This window comes from Arachis hypogaea, chromosome 11 (assembly GCF_003086295.3).
Source record: "Arachis hypogaea cultivar Tifrunner chromosome 11, arahy.Tifrunner.gnm2.J5K5, whole genome shotgun sequence".
In the NCBI taxonomy this organism is placed as follows: Eukaryota; Viridiplantae; Streptophyta; class Magnoliopsida; order Fabales; family Fabaceae; genus Arachis; species Arachis hypogaea.
In genome coordinates this window covers 580,989-600,959 of record NC_092046.1, presented here as the reverse complement: position 1 = coordinate 600,959, position 19,971 = coordinate 580,989, and the positions used below count along the sequence as shown (strand labels likewise).

General features: G+C 29.3%; 3 protein-coding genes across 3 annotated transcripts; 2 read left to right on the top strand and 1 right to left on the bottom strand.

Moving 5' to 3' along the window:
* Positions 1 to 572: 572 nt before the first annotated feature.
* LOC112719675 (phosphatidylinositol/phosphatidylcholine transfer protein SFH13) lies at positions 573 to 5,753 on the bottom strand. The gene is made up of 15 exons (XM_025770317.3): positions 5,345 to 5,753; positions 5,207 to 5,236; positions 4,798 to 5,107; positions 4,447 to 4,546; positions 3,448 to 3,714; positions 3,067 to 3,144; positions 2,880 to 2,984; positions 2,739 to 2,788; positions 2,555 to 2,654; positions 2,350 to 2,445; positions 1,948 to 2,061; positions 1,675 to 1,819; positions 1,180 to 1,571; positions 1,017 to 1,091; positions 573 to 765 (listed from the first exon to the last, which is right to left on the bottom strand). The coding sequence occupies exons 2-15, from the start codon at positions 5,226 to 5,228 to the stop codon at positions 745 to 747; spliced, it is 1,875 nt and encodes a 624-aa protein (XP_025626102.1). The 5' UTR covers positions 5,229 to 5,236; positions 5,345 to 5,753; the 3' UTR covers positions 573 to 744.
* An 8,587-nt stretch (positions 5,754 to 14,340) lies between these two features.
* LOC112719674 (uncharacterized) lies at positions 14,341 to 15,435 on the top strand. The gene has a single exon (XM_025770316.3). It carries the CDS (start codon positions 14,769 to 14,771, stop codon positions 15,189 to 15,191), a length of 423 nt encoding a protein of 140 aa, XP_025626101.1. The 5' UTR covers positions 14,341 to 14,768; the 3' UTR covers positions 15,192 to 15,435.
* Positions 15,436 to 17,117: 1,682 nt separating this feature from the next.
* LOC112719673 (chaperone protein dnaJ 11, chloroplastic) lies at positions 17,118 to 17,546 on the top strand. The gene has a single exon (XM_025770315.2). It carries the CDS (start codon positions 17,118 to 17,120, stop codon positions 17,544 to 17,546), a length of 429 nt encoding a protein of 142 aa, XP_025626100.1.
* Positions 17,547 to 19,971: the final 2,425 nt, after the last annotated feature.

The window sequence follows — 19,971 nt, the reverse complement described above, 5'->3', positions numbered from 1 at the left end:
GTTTGTAATCAAAATTGTTGTCTGCACAATTTCAACTCCAAATTATATTATTTCTAAACCAATTTGCGGGTGATTTCAAAGGTTCTGGTTCTTGTGGATATTCATTCAGGACACCATCTAGGAACTGAGGTTAAAAAAGAGAGAAAAGCAATGCACAATTACTAAGAGCCAAAATAAAGTTCAATAAAAATCGTTCGTAACATTAAATTTTTATTTTTGAGAAGAACTATTGTTAAACTAGGAATCATAAGTTTTTACATTATTAAGAGTATTTAAATATTTATTTTGTTCTATTTGTCATCAAGAAAATGGACCTTTCTCACTAGGGCAAAGTTTATAGGTTTTTTAGTTTAAATAAAATTTAATATTTACAAACATACGCAAATATACAAACTTCAAAAATGAGGCACACTATTGGTGTTACGCATAGCATGATTGATACATATTAGCATTTTAATATTGGATTGGAGAACAAACTCTCACGATTTTTTATAGGACCCTTTTTTTTTCGGATTTTATTTTTCCTTTTGATATTGCATAGGAATGCCTCGAACTAAATATTAAGATTGTGATTTCGCCCATTTGAAGTGGTAGTTTCCTCATTAAACTGAAAACCCAGAATACAGGAGCATTTCCATCTAAGCATAACTAAAATTTTGCCATCTATTTACCATGAAAATGCTATTCAATAGACTATTACAAAAACTAATCTTCTGAGCTGCTAACCATCTTGGTTCCAACTGTTTAACAGAAAAGCCTTCTTTTCTGCAATAATGATTGTTAATCAGTCAACACCAATAAAAAATAATAATTGCAAGAAGTGATTTATCTATATTCCTATTAAATTTACTTAAACATCCTCCTCCTAATTACTGAAAGAAAGAACATTTCAAAACATTTATATATATCTACTTAGTATTTAATTGGATATCTTGGAACATGTTTAACATGTTGTATCATTACTCTTTTTAAGATTGAATATATGGCACGACACGTAAAGGCGAAAAGCAACTCACTTGAAATTTGGACACCTGAAACTTCTCGAGCAGATCTGAAATCTCAAGTTGCTTCATCACCATAGCATGTAGTACCTGAATGATTTAACAGCACAAACTATTAAGTATCATATTGTCAACTAAAAGATGTAGCTGACTTAAGAAAGTAAGAGAGATATAATACCCTCTTAGTCTTTTCAAGATCAAACTCAACAGATTTAATCCTATCCAATGAACCCTTAAGCATTTCATCCTTTTCAAGAGGTATACTTGCTGGTTTATCGCGAAGTTCCTCAACAGCATTTTCTAGTCTCTGAAGGCGTTGTAAACATGGTAGAATATGATCCCTTTCGGAAACAACTTCACTGGTTGCCAAAATGTTATCAGTGTTAGGTTCGATGGGGATAGACGGCAGAACATCGTTCTGTATTCTACCAAATTCAAATCTTAAACTGCAGAAGAATGTAACTAGTCTTTGCAATAGATATGTAAGCACTCTTGACACATTTAAGAACTTGGTTTTCGCCACCATTGCTTTGACAAGACTGAACCAATTGCTGATGCCAAAAAAGGTTTCTGAAAATTATGTAAATTTGTAATAAGCCCATAAGATTATGCAATACTGAAATACTTGCTAGTGATATAACCATGGTAACTTCCTAACTTCCACACAAAGTACCTTGACAGTTTTTGCTAGAAACAATTTTCCCCACATCATTGTGCAATGACTGTTTGTTAGGACGATGAAATTCATCACTTGTGGGCACTTTCTCAGCTCTAGGTGTGCTACCATTGCAACTGAAGTAGCTATCCGATACCCTGAGCTGCAGAACAACCAGCTTTTGTATGATAAAAAGCTCGATGACGCCCACATAACATGAAAACAGTATGTAAAGACAACAAAGTGATCATAAGCTGAATCAGATTGAACGGTATCAAATTCAAAACTCACTTCTTCAAGAACTGGGGCTAACCGAGGAAATGTAAAGCTTCTTTGTATGTATGGTGAGCAACAATCATCAATATCAGACCCTGATTCTACCGGTGATGCATCACCCCATCGCTCCTGGAAGATGAGAGAAGATAAGGTAAATCACATACTAGTGCAAACCATATCTGCTAAGAACTTCGGCCAACATATCAAGGACGGGATGTAATGTTAGGTCATGTCCGATCGATACTAGCTCATCTCTAAGCCCGCTAAACAATAAGATTAATAACCTAATTTTGGAAACAAACAAGAAATATAAAGAGAGTTCTAAGATGTTTCTATTGATTCAAGAATATGATGAAATACCCAAACAATATCCTACAAAAAATTCTAACATCCTAGTTATCTAATGCCAAGACTTACCTTATGCGAGTGAATCCAAAAAGAGTCCAATTTCCCTTGTTCACCGGGTAGTTCAGTGATTTGTCTCATAACAGTTGCCTCCAAACTATGTACCACCTACAATCAAAACATTTATTAGTCGTGAACAAGGCAATTCTGAGAATAAAAAAAAAAACCCTCAAAATGTAAAGGACATAAACCACCTTAGTCGTGAACAAGGCAATACCTTCATGATATCAGGATCTTTCCATGGACCCATGCTAGACCTTAGACATCCACCTTCTCCAGGACATGTACATGAACCACCCAAAAAATCTGGCAACTGACTGTACAGATGCATTTACATATTACAAATGACTCAATTACAATGAACAGAATATTCGAGGCAATATAAAGGAATAAATGCATACCTTGAGTCAATGACATCCAGTAACTTGCATAAAGACTTTGGTTCATAAACCTGGAAATTTGGGAATTTATGTAGTATCAAAGGGACTTCAGGAAAAACATTGAACAATATTCATGACAGAAATAAAAGCTATATCCATTACCTGTATCTTTGCGATAGTTTTGGGATCAAGAAACTTCTGTGCAGCAGGCCAAAGCATCTTCTTGAAGCCAGTACCAGCATTTACTATATACATCCGATGTAATGTCTGTAAATATATCAAGGGAGTGTTTTATACAAAGAGAAAGGACTAAATAACATGTTACTTTGAGAAGGTATATGGACGAAACCTCAGGATAGTAATTGTTATCTATTCTTGTCATAGCAGCCAAGAGATTTGCAGCAGTAGGTGAGAAATTTTTCATTCCCTGAATCATACACAATCAAGAGCCAGCTAAGGTTCAGAAAAAGTAGCACCAAAAATCAGGGGAGCTCCTAACTTTGAAATCTAGCTAACTAAGAACACCCTTCCAAATAGGAGTTTAGCACACAGAATGTGACTACCAGAATTGATACATTGTTACAGAACAGGTGAATGACTAATCAGCTACCTCAAATCAGAACAAACTATAAGACATACAAAGAGTGAAAAGCTGAAAACCCGCAGAACCACATCAAAGCTTCAGTGTTTTGGAAATCAGATAATTTTTTTTCAGTGTAATGCAACATACCAAGCCCTGCACGTCCAAAATTGTTGTGGTTGAAGAAATCCGTCTCTTTGCGGCAACAGAACATGCTGGAAATTTCTCCTGTAGAGCTCTCTCAAACTCCTGAACATGGTACTTCAAATATCTATCTATTGTGGTAATGCGCATCAAGCGGCTCGGATGAGCTTTCCCAAGCCTCTCAATGTAAACTGGCCTACCTTCTTTGTCAACTCCATGATACCCTTGAGGATAATGCTGCAGTACTTCTTCCAACTCTTCAAATTCAAAATCCTTCAAAACACCATGGCATCACACTTAGCTGACTAGTACATGAAACAAGTGTATCCAATCCAAGCACAGAATCCATGCTAATGCTAACATATACAAATCATACAAAGAGTATACGAATCTGTATAACAGTAAAAACTTACACTATCCTATTTTACTTCATCAACCAAAAAAATTGTTGTATAGCACAAGTTTTCTGTCATAAAAGTTGGTGGGATCTGTGAATGGGTGAGTATCTTGAATAAAATTAGTACCCACTTTCATGTACTCATTTAAGAATCCCTCTATCATCTAATCTAGAGAGGTCAATCCCTTCAATTCATGAATCAACATATGATTCAGATTCACAGATTCAGTGAGTGTTATCTTGTATTCATTTTGTACCAACTTTAGAGATGATATTTATTTAAGTCAACATTTATACTAAGATGATATTTATACAAGTCAAACATTTTTACTAAGGTTCACAACCCAAGATTAGATAATTCTAAGAAATATTTTAAAACTCTACGGTGTAACAAATAAGTTATTTTTTTAAGTGTTTTTACTCCTACCTTATATAAATATATTCTTTCCTCCCTTAACAGAAACCCAGGAATATTTAACCGACACCTTGGAAAAAGAGAAAAAAAAATTTGGCAGTACCGAAGTAATTAATCTCCAACACTTTGAAGCATCCATTGAAAGTTGAAACTTTTACTAAGTTTTCTACATTCATAAAGTCGCAGCATTAACCTGAAGGATGGTATCAGTTCCATATTCTTTTCTCCAGCTTAACATGTCTTCCCACATCTGAATAGTCTTCTCAATGTCAAAGTCCCTTGCTTTCAGAAACCTACCACACCCACAAATAATGAAAACCACAAGAGTGAATGAGAAGAAATCTACAACACAACTAAGAACAAACAATAAATAAATCAATGACACTATCTACTATACATTAGATATAATATAACATTATAGTCACTCAGTTTCAAAATAACTGTCATTTTCACTAAATTAGGATGATACTTTTTCACTTGAACTAATGTGAGTATATAGAGGTGAAAAAAAGGGGGAAAAAAAACCAAAAGAAGAACAGATTACCTTAACAATGCATGATAATCATCATGAGTTGGACGCAAAGAACACCTTTGTAGCAGTTTCAGACGTAATTTTTGCACAGCTGATTCCTCTTGTGCATCTCTCACATCTTCAATGTGAACCCTATTGTTGTTGTTACTGTTAGAATCTACAATTCTGCTTTTCCCCCCTCTCTTCTTCAGAGAATGAGTGAACCTGCATGAAGCACTTATGGCCTTCTTCTTCAAGCTCCCAATCTTTGATCTCTTCCTTTCCTCTTCACAGCTCTCACCATCAACACCAACACCAAAACCAAACCCATCTTCAAAACCCCCTTTTTTTTTCCACACCACATTTCAACAATTACCACATTATTTATTTATATACCCAATAAAGGAATAATAATTTATTTAACTCAATTAGCATAACATACCTGAAACTTGATTTGAGTCCATTTCAGTGACTGTTTAAATGGAAAAGAAAAATTAGTACTTGTATTTGTATATGTAGATGAAGTGTTTGTGTAAATGTGAATGTTAAAAATGGGAAGCATTTCTGTAAATTCCAGTACCAGTGGAGGGAATCTTTTCAGTTTTCGGGTTCAATGGATCCAATGCAGCATTGTTGTTGAGTTTTCGTTGCAATGCAATGTAATGAGAGGAATGTGCAGTAACAATAACAATAGCATAGAGAGAGAGTTATGAAGGCTGAGCTCAGAGAAAAAGAATCTCTTGGGAAATGAAGAACAAAAGGAGGAAAAACGATGAAACAGTTAGTTAGTTGGGGTAATAAAGGAGCCACCTTTAGCGGTTTTTCGGTTTAGGGGGTTGTGGCTTCTTCAGCTGAGGAGTGAGAAAAAATGGAGAATCTCTGAGCAGAGAGAGAGAGAGAGAGAGAGAGAGAAACAAAACTGCAATGCAAATGCAAATGCAATTGGAATTGGAATTGAAGTGGAATGTGAATGTGAACAGGGATGCAATGAATCTCTCTCTCTCTCTCTCTCTCTCTCTCTCTCTCTCTCTCTCTCTCTCTCTCTCTCTCTCTGCTAAGCTCTGGTTAGTATTAAACTATTAATAGTGTTTTTTTTATTAGAATTTAATTTTATTTGTTTAACTTGAAAATTTATCTATTTCTTTTAGTAGAAATATTTTAACAATTTAATTAATTTGTGTCTTAAAAGTATATTTTAAAAATATAATAATAAAAAAATTTATTTTATGGTATATTTAATTTTTGTCTTTATGGCACAAGTTAACAAAACCTAAATATTAAAATTATTATAAATTGTATAATATGTATTGTAAACAAAAAAAATGACATAGTGATTTTTTTTTCTAAATACAGTTAAATAAAAATATATAAATAATTTATACATTGAATATATTCTCTTTTTGATGAGAAATGTTTAGGCAAACAAGATTTTTAATGGTAATTTTTTGGAGAATTCATGTCTTGACCCAAGTTTGTTGACATGTTGATGGAAGTTGCTGTAGATGAGAGGTGATGGATTGGATTTTGCAGCAACTTCTGATTTAGAAGTTCTGGACAGGGTGCAAGGATTAATTACATCTTTGAAAACAAAGACATTGATAGTACTTTTCTCCATAGTACTTTTAATATATTTAATATAATATATTAATATCTTAATTATAATATTTACATAGAGATATTTATGTAAGTAATTACCGTATTTACATAATTACATCATATTTTAATTAAATTTAATTTTAATACATAGTCAATATAAAATAATTTTACACATTTAAATATATGATATTATATTATTAAAAAGTAAAAATAATTATTTTTTATATTAATTCGTAAATAATAATCTAAAAAAATAATATAATTATACAACTATAAAATATTTTATATTGTCCGAATATATTAAAATTAAACTCATTTTAATTAACAATCTCTATACTTAATTAAAAGATTGCGAGTTCGAATCTCCTATCTTTAGTAAAAAAAAAAGTCAATAACATGTTTTTATAGAGCAGGAATAAGAAAATAACAAGGAAGCCAATGAGTAATAACTCAAATGACATAGTTTCCATATACTCAATTAAGAGGTTGCGGGTTCGAGTCTTTTATCTTTAATAAAAAAAAATAGGGTAAAGTATATTTTTTGTCCCTAAAGTTTGATAAAAGTTTTAAAAATATCCCTAAGTTTTATTTTGTTTCAATTTTATCCCAGAAGTTTTCGATTTGCATCAAATATACCATTGACGGGTAATTTTTCAAAAAATTTAAGATCAATTCAATAACAATCTCATAAGAACAACTCTCAACACAAGCAAATCAAGCATCATTTTCATGCATTATTGTTAGATTGGTTTTAAATTTTTTGAAAATTTAGACGTCGGGGGTATATTTGATGCAAATCGAAAACTTTTGGGACAAAATTAAAACAAAATAAAATTTAAGGATATTTTTAAAACTTTTGCCAAACTTCAAGGACAAAAAGTATACTTTACCCAAAAAAATAATAACAAGGAAGAAAAGAAAGCGGAAACGGAAAGAGTAAAATAGTTAGCGGAAGCAAAGGCATTGGATGTGGCGGTGGTGGTGCTGAGTCTGACTCTGACACTGTCTTTTCTGATGCCAACAACACACAGGTCACTGGCGTAGCCGGTAGTCCCATCTACCTACATACCTTTCCTCTTGCCACGTGTCCTCTTTCTCCGACACCATTTGTCCTTTCTCACTTCTTTATACTCTCCATGTTTTAAGCTAACTAAGCCTATAAAAAAAACAAACTGGATTCAGCAACAAATGTTGTTAATCATTATTCAATTATTTCAACAAAAATATACAAATAAATAAACAGCTACTACCGTTTATTATAAACAATACGTGTTTATCAATTTTTTTATATATACAAATTACTCTAAAAATGAATTTTTTAAATTATTTTATTTTTGATTAATTAAATCAATTATATTTTTATTTATGATATTTCATATTAATTATTCCAATTTATTATTTAGAATTATGAATTTCGCTCATGTAAATATAAAAATTGACTTAAAATTAATTGTGGTTATGTATTCTCAAGATTCGATTGGTCTTATTTTTTAGATTTTTTAGTATTAGTTACTCTAAACTTTAATGACACCTTGAAAAATTGATGTTTTCATTATGAATTTAGAGAAATAAATTCTTATACGAATATATTAGTCTTACATATGTAAGAGTAATATATTCGTATAACATATGCTATTGTTATATAAATTCATATGTTACATATGCTATTGTTATGTTTATTTTTTTAAATAAGTTATGTTTATCTTTTTCTAATAGAATTATCTAAAGATTCTAATTGTTTATTTTATTTTAAAATTTAAAATTAGTTTAATAATTAATATAAATAGATAGTATTATTCTCTCATATACAATAATATACAATAAAAATTATTTATATTTTTTTATTTTTTATAGTTTTATATATATATATATGCTTAGTTTTTACAGATTAGTTGGAACTATATTTTTTAAAATAATGACAGTATAATTTGTTTTTTCTCTTGATTTTTCTATTTTATTACTTATCAAAACAGAGGTTATAATTTAGAGTTTAAAATTTAAAATTTATAATATTTTGCTTTTGTTTATTTTATATTTATTTTAAATTAATTTTTAAAAAGTTAGACTTTTTACTTTTATAAAGAGCACATTAATATTTGTCTAGAAATGATCTATTAAATTAGGTAAATTAATTTATATATCTATGAAAATGAAATAATTTTATATTATTTAAAGATTACCATATATTAAAATGTCTTGTCACGAACACGACATTCATCTGTTGGTCCTGATATGAAGAATAGTCATCTTTCAATGTGCAAACGTGATGAGACATTCATGAAAAGTTGAAAAGCAGAATTAGACCTCTATCAATGCTTTATTTTTAGATTGCACTCATAATTACCAATTACTAGTAATTTTAATTTTTCTTTTTTTGTCAGGTCAAGTATGGTATAGGCCCTATAGCACAGTAGCCCACCAATTTTGTTTTTAACTGTTTATTCATTTCTACACTTCAATGTGACACACTGACACTGCTCCAAAAAGGGAATGTTAATTCACAAGAAATTTTTGGCACAAATTATCTAAATATTGTAATTAAGGTATGGGGTTAATTATCTTATGTCCTAATATGAGCACATATTAAATTTATAAATTAATAAAATTTTTATTAAAAATATGAAAAATTTAAGTTTTTAATATATTTATTTTATATTTATTAAATAAAAATATTTAAAATTTTTTACTAATAATAAATTTATCATATTTTCTTAGACCACATATTAACTAAATCCGTAAAATGTTCATAGTTATAGAACAAGTAGTATGTAACTTATTATTCAATTCTCTCCCCAAAATTCATAGTAGAAGTTTAACTTCAAAACATAATCAAAATCTGATTTCTAAACTAATTTTTGAAGATATATATCTAATATATATTTTTAATTATTTTTTAAATATTTTAAGTGTTTATTTATCATTCGATTTTCAAGTTATTTTTATCAATGACATAAATTTTTAAATATTATTTTAGTAGTTTATTTTATTTTTAAAAAAACTTACAAAACTAAACTTTTAATTTAATATTTAAGATCTCTTTGATATCCAAAACTAAAATGTGAAGATAAAGTTTGTGTTAATAGTCAAAATAACTTTAGAAAACTTATGATGGTACGGATTTGTTCTTCAAAAATTAGATATTTTAAATTAATTTCTAAAAGAAATAAGTCAAATAAAAATAAATTAAATTAATTTTTTCATCAGTTAGACAATGATATATGATAGAATAATTATATTGTCTATCGTATTTTAACTTAAAAAGATTAATTTGACTAATAATTATATCTTTTAATTAAAAATTATTTTCACTATCAACCCATAAAAATCTTATAAAAGTGAATCGCCCTCATTTTTATTCATATCTTTTTGAGTGAATACCCCATCCGACTCTGGACAATTATTTCGAAAGGATAACGAGGTTCTCAAGAAAAAAAAAAACACTCAATCCAGCTCTTGATCTTTTTTTTTTTGGACTGATTAACCCCTATACTAAAAAAAATAACATTGACTTTTTTTTGGCACAAAAACCTCGTTATCCTTTCGAAGTAATTGTCAATAGCTGTTTTGGATTTTTCTCTATCTTTTTTACCTTATATATTTCAATTTTCATCCTTGTTGGAAATGATACAAGACTACATCACCACCGGAGAATAAAACAAAGGAGACAGCTATATATTTTGAATATACTCCAAGAGTTTATGTAAATATCAAAAGGGCATGTGCATACACATACAAATAGAAAGGAAAAACAAGATTTTGTCTTCTGTAATAAATGGTAGCATTTCAGAACAGAACACAGAACTAAGAGAAGGGGTGAAAGTGAAACTTCAATGTCTCCATGCATGAAAGCTCCATTTCAATTACCATCCTTAATGCCTCAAGAATAATGTTACATCAAATGACGAAATTGCATATGCATACAAATATGTATGAACCATACACACATAGCAACTTGAATTTTCATTAAAAAAGTGCATCGTACACTAAAATTAGTCACTAATATATTTATATATAAATATATATGTGATTTAATTTAATTTTAATGTGTATTTATATTTTAACATGTATTTTATAGTAATGATTAATTTTAGTGACGGATTTTAATGTAACAGAACATAATCATTTTTATTTAGTAAAAAAAAAAGTCTTATGTGTAACTAAAAAAAACAATATACTAATATGATATTTGTGATCAAGTACTTCATTATTCCCAAAGTGGAAACTCAGCTGCAGTCGACTTCACGTAAAGTTGATACTTGAAAATTGTTAGATAATTTGACTGATTTGACTAAATTTTTATCTAACAGCTCTCAGATATCAATTTCACGTGAAGTCGACTTCGGCTGAGTTTTCACCTATTCCCAAACCGGATAAATAATGATTTCTAGTATAAATCATAATTAGAATGATTAGAATAAGAAAAAAGAGGAAGCAAAGCCGTATAAATTATTTTTTGAGATCTTCTCCATCTCTTGTCCTTTGGGTCCATGTCTTTCAATAATTATTCTCTGCTAGTACTCTAGTTGAAATAATGTATGTTCGAAAAATGTTGGAAAGTGACTATAATAATGTTATTGTATTTTTTAAATTATTTTTTTTTAAATTATCACCACATAAATGCATAAAATATTGTAAAAAAATAAAGAAAAGTTATATCTATTTTTTTAAAATTTATTAATGAACTATATTATGTATGTACTAAAGTCAGCTACTAAAATTAATTACTAGTATATATAAATATATATTGAAAATAAGTCAAACAACACATATTTTATATAAAAATATATAGAAAATAATTTTAGTGATTAATTTTAGTATACAAATAATATTTTTATTTATTAATACTTGATTTTAACTCTCTTATTTTTATTATCATTTTTGTAACATTTAGATCTTATACTAGCAATATATTAAATTTAATTATGTATTTGCGATGTAAAATAGTTTTATAATATTAAAAAATTAAATTTAACCAAATATACTATTTATACATAAAAAGTCTAGTTATCAAATTTATTATCATATATTCATGTATAAATTTACTATCATATATTTAATATCATATGTTATCATTTATTTTAATAAGTATTATTTTTTATAAATATTTAGTTTAAGGGTAAAGTATACTTTTTATCTTTGAAGTTTGACAAAAGTTTTAAAAATACCCCTAAATTTTATTTTGTTTCAATTTTGTCCCAAAATTTTTCGATTTGCATTAAATATATTCTCAACGACTAAATTTTCAAAAAAATTAAGACTAATCTAACAATAATGCATGAAAATTATGCTTGATTTGCTTGTATTGAGGGTTATTCTTATGAAATTATTATTGAATTAGTCTTAAATTTTTTGAAAAATTAGATGTCAGGGGTATATTTGATGCAAATAAAAAACTTCTAGGATAAAATTAAAACAAAATAAAACTTATAGATATTTTTAAAATTTTTGTCAAACTTTAGGGACAAAAAATATACTTTACCCTTAGTTTAATTACTGATTTGTTGTAAATAAATAATATGATTGAAATTTAACTCAAATAGTTGGTAAAAAAAATTACTATACTAATTACAATAAATTAATATATCAATATATATATTACCAAAAAAATATTAACATAGAAATAGAAGTTGGGAAAGTTAAAAATGCAGAGGTAGAATTTATTGATAGAAAAGTCATTTTCATTGCAGGAAAAAAGGGGTAGGGAGGCCCATTGTCAACCCCCAAAGCCCAAGAAAATAGCAGTTAGTAGTCACATTAAATTAGAGGTTGAAGCTCAACGAAACTGTGCTCAATATATTTATAGGACTGAACATAGCTGTGTGCTTCATTTAGGTAGCGTTTGGTGGAGAGACAGAGACGGAAAGACTGAGACTGAGAGACAGAGACTAAGAGACAGGGATTGAAATAAATCTCAGTATTCTGTTTGGTGCAAAATGGGAGACAGGAATTGAAACAAAAATAAAACTCTAATTTAATTTGCACAAAGGGTAAAATTGGAATTAATTAATTGAAATGAAAGTATTTTAGGTATAAAATGTTATTAAAGTTTCAGTCTCCATCTCTAAAAATTTTAGTCCCCTGTGTCTCTACTTTTTGGAGGTACTGAAATACTGAAATTTTAGAGACAGAGACAGAAATTTTAGTACCAGTCTCTGAACTAACAAACACGATACTGAGTCTCAGTTTCTCAGTCTCTGTCTCAGTACCTCAAAACAAACGCTACCTTATAGTTGTGCCAATTATGCTAATCCTCCTTAGCCCTTAGGCCTCACACAAACATAGACTTGTTCACTGTTAGGAATGTCATTGGGTAAAACCCTAAATCCTTAAAAGTGGTTTACACTGGTCACTTTCATATACAGTGATCATCGGAACCAAAAAAAAAAAAAATCAAATAAATAAATAAATAACAGCGATTAAAGTAATTTACCTGTTTAACCAACTTGAGTTGGTCGAGTGGTCAGCTCATTCGTCCGCTTAAGCAAGTGTCGGGAGTTTGAATCCCGCCTTGTGCTTAAGCAAGTGTCGGGAGTTCGAATCCCACCTTGTACATGCAGCAATTCATTGACTAACGGCAGACCCTTAAATAAAGCTTAGATCCGTAGTGTCGAGAGTTCAAATCCCGCCTTATTGGCAGACCCTTAAATAAAGCTTAGATCCGTAGTGTCGAGAGTTCGAATCCCGCCTTATACATGCAGCAATCCATTGACTAGCGGCAAACCCTTAAATGAAGCTCAGATCCACGATGGATTAGTTCTTAATCTGTCGGATTGAAAAATACTATGGAGAATAAAAAAAAAATTTACCAGTTTTTTTTTTTCTTGGTTGCATGTGTGTTTTGGGTTTCTTTGGGTATGACCTTTTGAATTCATTTTAGATACTTTTAGACAATAGAATATATCTCATTTATGTTCAAAATAGAACATTTACAGGTTAACTTTTTTTTACAGAAATATAGAAAAAGAATTTAGCATTGTGTTAGAGTTGTCTGAATTTCATCAATCCTAGATATTGGTTCGTTCAATGAAAAGAAAAAAGGACAAGCTCTATATCTCATCAACATGAAACTCTAATAAACCTTTCTTTGAAGTTGTTGAGAAATTCATAAGTTTATTGGTAATAGGAGATGATATTTAATTTAATTTTTAAATTTATATATGAGTTTCAATTTATTTATAAAATTTTAATTATTTATATTTAATTTTTAAATTTTATGAATGTAATTCATGTTAATTTTTAGAACAATTTTTAACGTATAGATGTTAATAGAACATTAACGAAAACAGTCGAATATCACATTAAATTTCGTAAAATGATATTATTTTAGTTTTGATACTTAAATAGTCCAAAAATAACATTATAAGTGATACGATGTTAATTGAAACTGATCTTCTCAAAGCAAGTGATGTGATAATATCTTTAGATTATTTAGACTTCAAAACTAAAACAATGTCATTTTATAGATTTTATAATTTGCATGTTCATATTAACACTCTACTAACGTATGTATGTCAAAAATTATTTTAGAGACTAATATTTGTCACGTTTGTAAAATTTAAAAACTAAATAAAAACAATTAAAATTTTAGAAATTCAAAACTTACATATAAATTCATAAATTAAATTAAATATTAATTCAACAAAATACCCTTCTCAATAAACAAATACTTTTTATTCATAAAAAATAAGGCATCAAATTCTCATTGCTTAATTAATAGACTAAATAAATTAATTACGAGTGGGAAATATATCCTAAAGTGCTTTTACATGATGATATCATCACTATACTATATAGTATAGTGATACCGCGAAAAACCTGATAAAGTAAAACCAAATCAAGCGTCGGTTCACAGATTTTATGAAATATTATTTTATTCCATCTGCTTATCATTTAAAAACCAATTTGATTATTATTTTCGTGAAAAATATCTTCCTTCTTCTCAACTTGAAAAATCGAATGGACACCTTTAGCCCACGCATCAATTATATTCAGTGAGCTTAATAAAATTATTGGTGATCACTTGTATCAAAATAAAATTTAATTTTGATTCGGTATAAACTTTTACATGTATCTAATTATATAACATTATATTAATAAAAACATTTTTTTATATTAATTGTATAAATAATTATATAAAAAAAAGTAAATATAATTAAATGACAATGGTTAAAAGTTTTATATATCTAATTAAATTATCTAATATAACATATGTCTGCATCTTATTTTTTTTTTTCATGTTGATGTGAGTACCAAAATTATTATTCCCTTTTAATCTTATTGCCATCTTTCATTTATTGTTTTTTGAGTATATAACAAGACTAGTAAGATTATCTCATCTCACTTCACCGTAGCCATAAGATTATTATAATTAAGATCCCACAAAGCACATCACAGATAAGAGAGAAGGGATGGGAGTGGTGGTTATTGACGGCACGACCGTTAGGGATTTCGTTAACGACGACGCACACTTCAACAAGAGCGTTGATGAACAATTCACGGCGCTTGATACCAACAACGACGGCGTTTTGTCACGCTCGGAGCTCCGCACCGCCTTCGAGTCCATGAGGCTCATCGAGACGCACTTCGGCATCGACGTCGCTACTTCGCCGGAGGAACTCAAGAAACTCTACGATTCCATCTTCGAGAGGTTCGATGGTGATGGAAGCGGCGACGTCGACAAGAACGAGTTCAGATCCGAGATGAAGAAGATCATGCTCGCAATCGCTGACGGTTTGGGATCTTTTCCGATCCAGATGGTTCTCGAAGATGATGACAACAGCTTGCTCCAGAAAGCTGCAGATCTCGAAGCTTCTAAGACCGCCGCTGCTTGATTTCCGCCGTCATCGGCGGTGGCGGTGGCGGTGGCTCCGCCTTCCTTCTTTTGTTGCTTATCTTGGTATCACGTTGTCGTTTTGTGTTGTTTTCAGTTGTCGTTTTGGTTATGTGGAAATAATGAGTGGCGACTGGTACGGGAATTGACTTTGTCTTTGTATATCGTTTTTTTTTGTTTTGTTTTATTGGGCCTTTTTTATATGTAAGATGAATAATAAATAAGTGGGCCTATTAACATGAAAATGGGCCTAATGGGCCTAATGTGAATCCAAAGTAGTGAAAATGTAACTACAAAAAGTAGAAAGAAAAAAGCCTACAAAAACTTGACATATACGAGCTCAACCTGTGGACAAAAACATAGTTACTTCATTTTAGCTTTGGGTTTGAAACTTGGGGAAAGTACCGAAGTTAATAGTTATTGTGATTTGCGTGATTTGTGATTGATCGTAAAGCGAAGTGAAGTGTATTTACTATTTACACTTTCATTTCATATGATGTGTTACTTTCATTCCTTGTGTCACTACCAAGGTAATCCTAAATATTATTTGTTCCGCAAATCATGTTCAAAGTGCAATGCATGAGGAAATATACTTTAGGCGAAAACATGGAACCACGCGAGTGATGAGTGATGAGTGATGACAAAACTACTCTTCCCCACATGTAATGTTATCCATTTCTCCGATTGTGATTAAATTAGGCCAGACGAAAAGACAATAGTGATTCATAAGGCACATTTTCGCATATGCACGTTGAATCTACGAAGATCATGATCTTTTTATTGGATAGAAACTTTTGTCTCATACATACGATTTTTTTAAAAGTAATTTGATTTTACAAATTTGTTGTGTTAAAATCTATAGTATTTGACATAATTTTAAAAGGTTTATATTCTCATAATGTTATTATGAGTAAAAACACTAATTTGAATAAAGTATTTTCGCTCAAAAAAAATAAATTATTTATGTCGGTTTGATGATTTGTTTCCATTATTATAATTTCAAGAAGCTGTTGTGTGCATGTTCACATACAAGTTTACGTTTCCCCAATAAGACCACTAAGATTTGAATTTCGTAGCACAGTTGATTTCTCTTTTAGAAGACTTTCTTAATTCGATTAAATTATAAAAGTTTTAATCATGATCAATCAATTGCTCTCATTCAAAGTAGAAGTTATTGTCATATGCAAAAATAGGAAAAAAATTGAAATTTTAGCGTGAAATCAAGAAAGTAAATGAAGTAAGTAAAACTAAAATTTTAATAAAATTTAAATTATAAAATTATTAGATCTAGTATGTTACATATACATTAAAATTAATCATTAAAATTAGTTATTAATATAAAATATAAATTAAAATATAAATACATATTAAAAATAAATTAAACTATACATATATTTATACACAAATATATTAATAGTTAACTTAATTTTAATATATATATATATATATATATATATATATATATATATAACTCAATAAATAAGAATTAATCCATATGCAAGATAGGATAAGCCGATAAGGTGTCCACTCATGCTATGAGTCAGCACGGATAAAGAATAAAAAAAGCTGAAGTCTGATTTGTATTGGATAAATTAACACTGGGACCAGCCAATCAAATAGTCAATTTACTAATTAACATAAACAAATATCAATAATTTGAATGTTATTTTATATATGTATTAATTTATTAGTTAAAAAAATATGAATAAATGAAAATTTAACTCGTAACAGCGAGAGTTCGATTTAAAAAAAAAAAAACAGAAAACAACACCGGGACCCACCACTTTCCAACTCTTACTCTTGAGAGTTCACGTATCACACAATTCACTTTTTCTTGGTTTCGTTATATATGGCACCGCAAATTGCTCTTCTTCCCTTCCTCTAAAACTCTTCAACTTAACGAAACGAAACGAAACGGTGTCGTATCATGCTATCCTCATCTTTCTCTTCGCTGCGCCACGTCAGATCCCGGCCAACACTCGCTGCCGGAACCACCACTTCTCCGACGTCGGAGAATCAACAATCATCGAGTCTTTCTCTCCACGCAACAGCGTCGTTTTACGAGATCCTCGGGATCCCCGCCTCCGCGTCGATCCTCGAGATCAAGACTGCGTACCGCCGACTAGCCAGGGTTTGCCATCCCGACGCCGCGACTGTGATCGGCGGTCGGAACGTATCGTCGGACGAGTTCATGAAGATCCATGCTGCTTACTCCACGTTATCGGATCCTGAGAAGCGCGCCAGCTATGATAGGAGCTTGCATCAGCGACGGCGGATTCCACTGACGGCGGCGACGCCGGAGTCAAGGTTTCCCGGTTACGGTGGGCGAAGATGGGAAACGGATCAGTGCTGGTAGCGAGCTGACTCGGTGTGAGTTAAGGAGGAACGAGTTAGTTAGCTGGACTTTGGATCTTAAACTCTTAATTCTTAGGCGTGGTTATTAAATTCGCCTTTGATTGTAATTTGAGTTTAATTAGTAGTTAATTACGTTGGTGCGTGCAACATATGTTACATTCTACATGTCATTACTATTCCATACAAAAGAAAGAAGCACCTCTCTATTTATTAGTACACTTTTTTTAAGTATTCTACTTATTACAACTACGGTATAAAAATGCGTAGAAGAAGAAGAGTGCCGCTAATTTTAATAGGTTAAAAATCCTTAGAAAGTTGATTCTCTTGTAATTAATCTCCCAATGTTTTTAGTTTTATCTTTTGTATAATACGTTTAATTAATTTTTATTGTCACATTAATAAAATAACTAATTTTTATATTTATTATAAAAGCAATATTTGAATATATGAATTTATTAGATAATTGTATAAAATTTGTTAGTCTTCGTATATTAATACATCAAAATGAAACTCTAATAATAATATGAGTGGGACAAAGTCTAGTTGAAGAACTAACCAAAAAGTCAACAATTAAAACCCGTTAATTGGTTTCTTATGTGGAAATGAAATGTAAAAAGTAATAAGTAATAACATTACATCGGTGCAATTAATTAGAATCCTAAAGTTTTTATTGCACCCAAAGTCAACACCTTCTAGCTAGGGCTATAAGTAACGAATTCATGTGTAATTGTATTGATTGGATTAATTCAATTTGAAAATGTCTTTAGAAGAAAATGGATACACTTCAACTTCAGTCTCCATTGATATTGACTAAGGATATCTGGTTATAAAAGATTGAAAATTCCATTATTATTCTCAATCTTCCAATACGTGTTTGGATGGAAAAGTTAATACTTTAGTGCTTGAAAGGGAAAGGCCAAGAATATAGATAGCCATGAAAAACATATATATATATATATATATATATATATATATATATATATATATATATATATATATATATATATATATATATATATATATATGATGTAGTCAATTTTATGTAAAATTAATAATTAATAATTATTAAATAAAAATTTAATCAAATTAATTAAATTATTTAATTATTTTTAATTATTAATTTTACATAAAATTAACTACATCTCAATTTTTACTATATATTATATACACACAAAACTCTTGAGGATTTTATTTGATATAACATGTAGTGTATAACTAATAAACAACTTAAATAAGAGTGCACGTATTCTCATTTTTATTCATTTTATTAATTTAAAATTTAAATAATTATATTATACCTATTTCTTTTATTCCATCTATTTACCCAAATATTCTCATTCCCTTCATCCGTTTATTATCAATCATCAATGATAATACAATTAATGTACACACAAACGTAATCTTTTGATTTCTATAACTAATTAATAAACTATGCTCGTATTTAATTCATATCTCTTTACGTCAATATAACTCCACTTGTTTTTTTTTTTTTTTGGATATTTTTCATTTAATTTTATATTTGTAGAATTTCTTTACAAATAATAATATTATTTATGCATGTCTAATTGACCAATTTAGGTTTTCGGACTGAGAAAAAAATATATAATTTTAATCACAAAACAGAGATCAATCATAAATGTTGACACAGGAAACACACATAAAATTCAACCTTTTTTACCTTTTAGGCATAGATATACGAACATTTTAGTATTTTTCATCTTTGAAATTTACTTTACCAAATTTAGATAATTATGTATATATTATAAACTATATAATTTTGATTTTGAGAATTAATAGCCTTAATTTTTTATGTTTTACACATTTAATGTATTCAATAAAGAATTCAAGCATTCTTTCTATATATATCAAATCATATGTTATGAATAAATATACTTTACATTATTCCAAGATGACCTCATACTCTGAGAAAAATTTAGAATGGTGTATTATTATTTCATGAAAAGTTACGATCGACACGTTAAAGGGATTTTTATTTTAATACATAAATTAATTATAATAATTATCGAAATAAATAATTTAAAAAATATTTACCGAAATAAATATCCCTCTCTTATTTCGTTTATACTGTAAACGAGATAATTTTGTATGTATCTCGTTTTCAGTGTAAACGAGATAAGACAGATGGATGAAAAAACGTATATATCTCATTTACAGTGTAAACGAAAGTAAATTTCGTTAAAGGTAGGAATTATTTTGGTAAATAAGAGAAAACAAAAATAAATAAAAAAAATATTGTGGAACTAGGTTTTTTGTTAGAGGGATTGAACAACAACCTCTTAATCCTAAGCATTATAATAAATCCAGTATAGGATCTCTTTTTTTTTTTTTTTGTCAGGTGGATATAACATCTTAAGAGACACCAAAATTTGTGACTAAATTAAAGTATCATGAACTAGGTTCTTAAA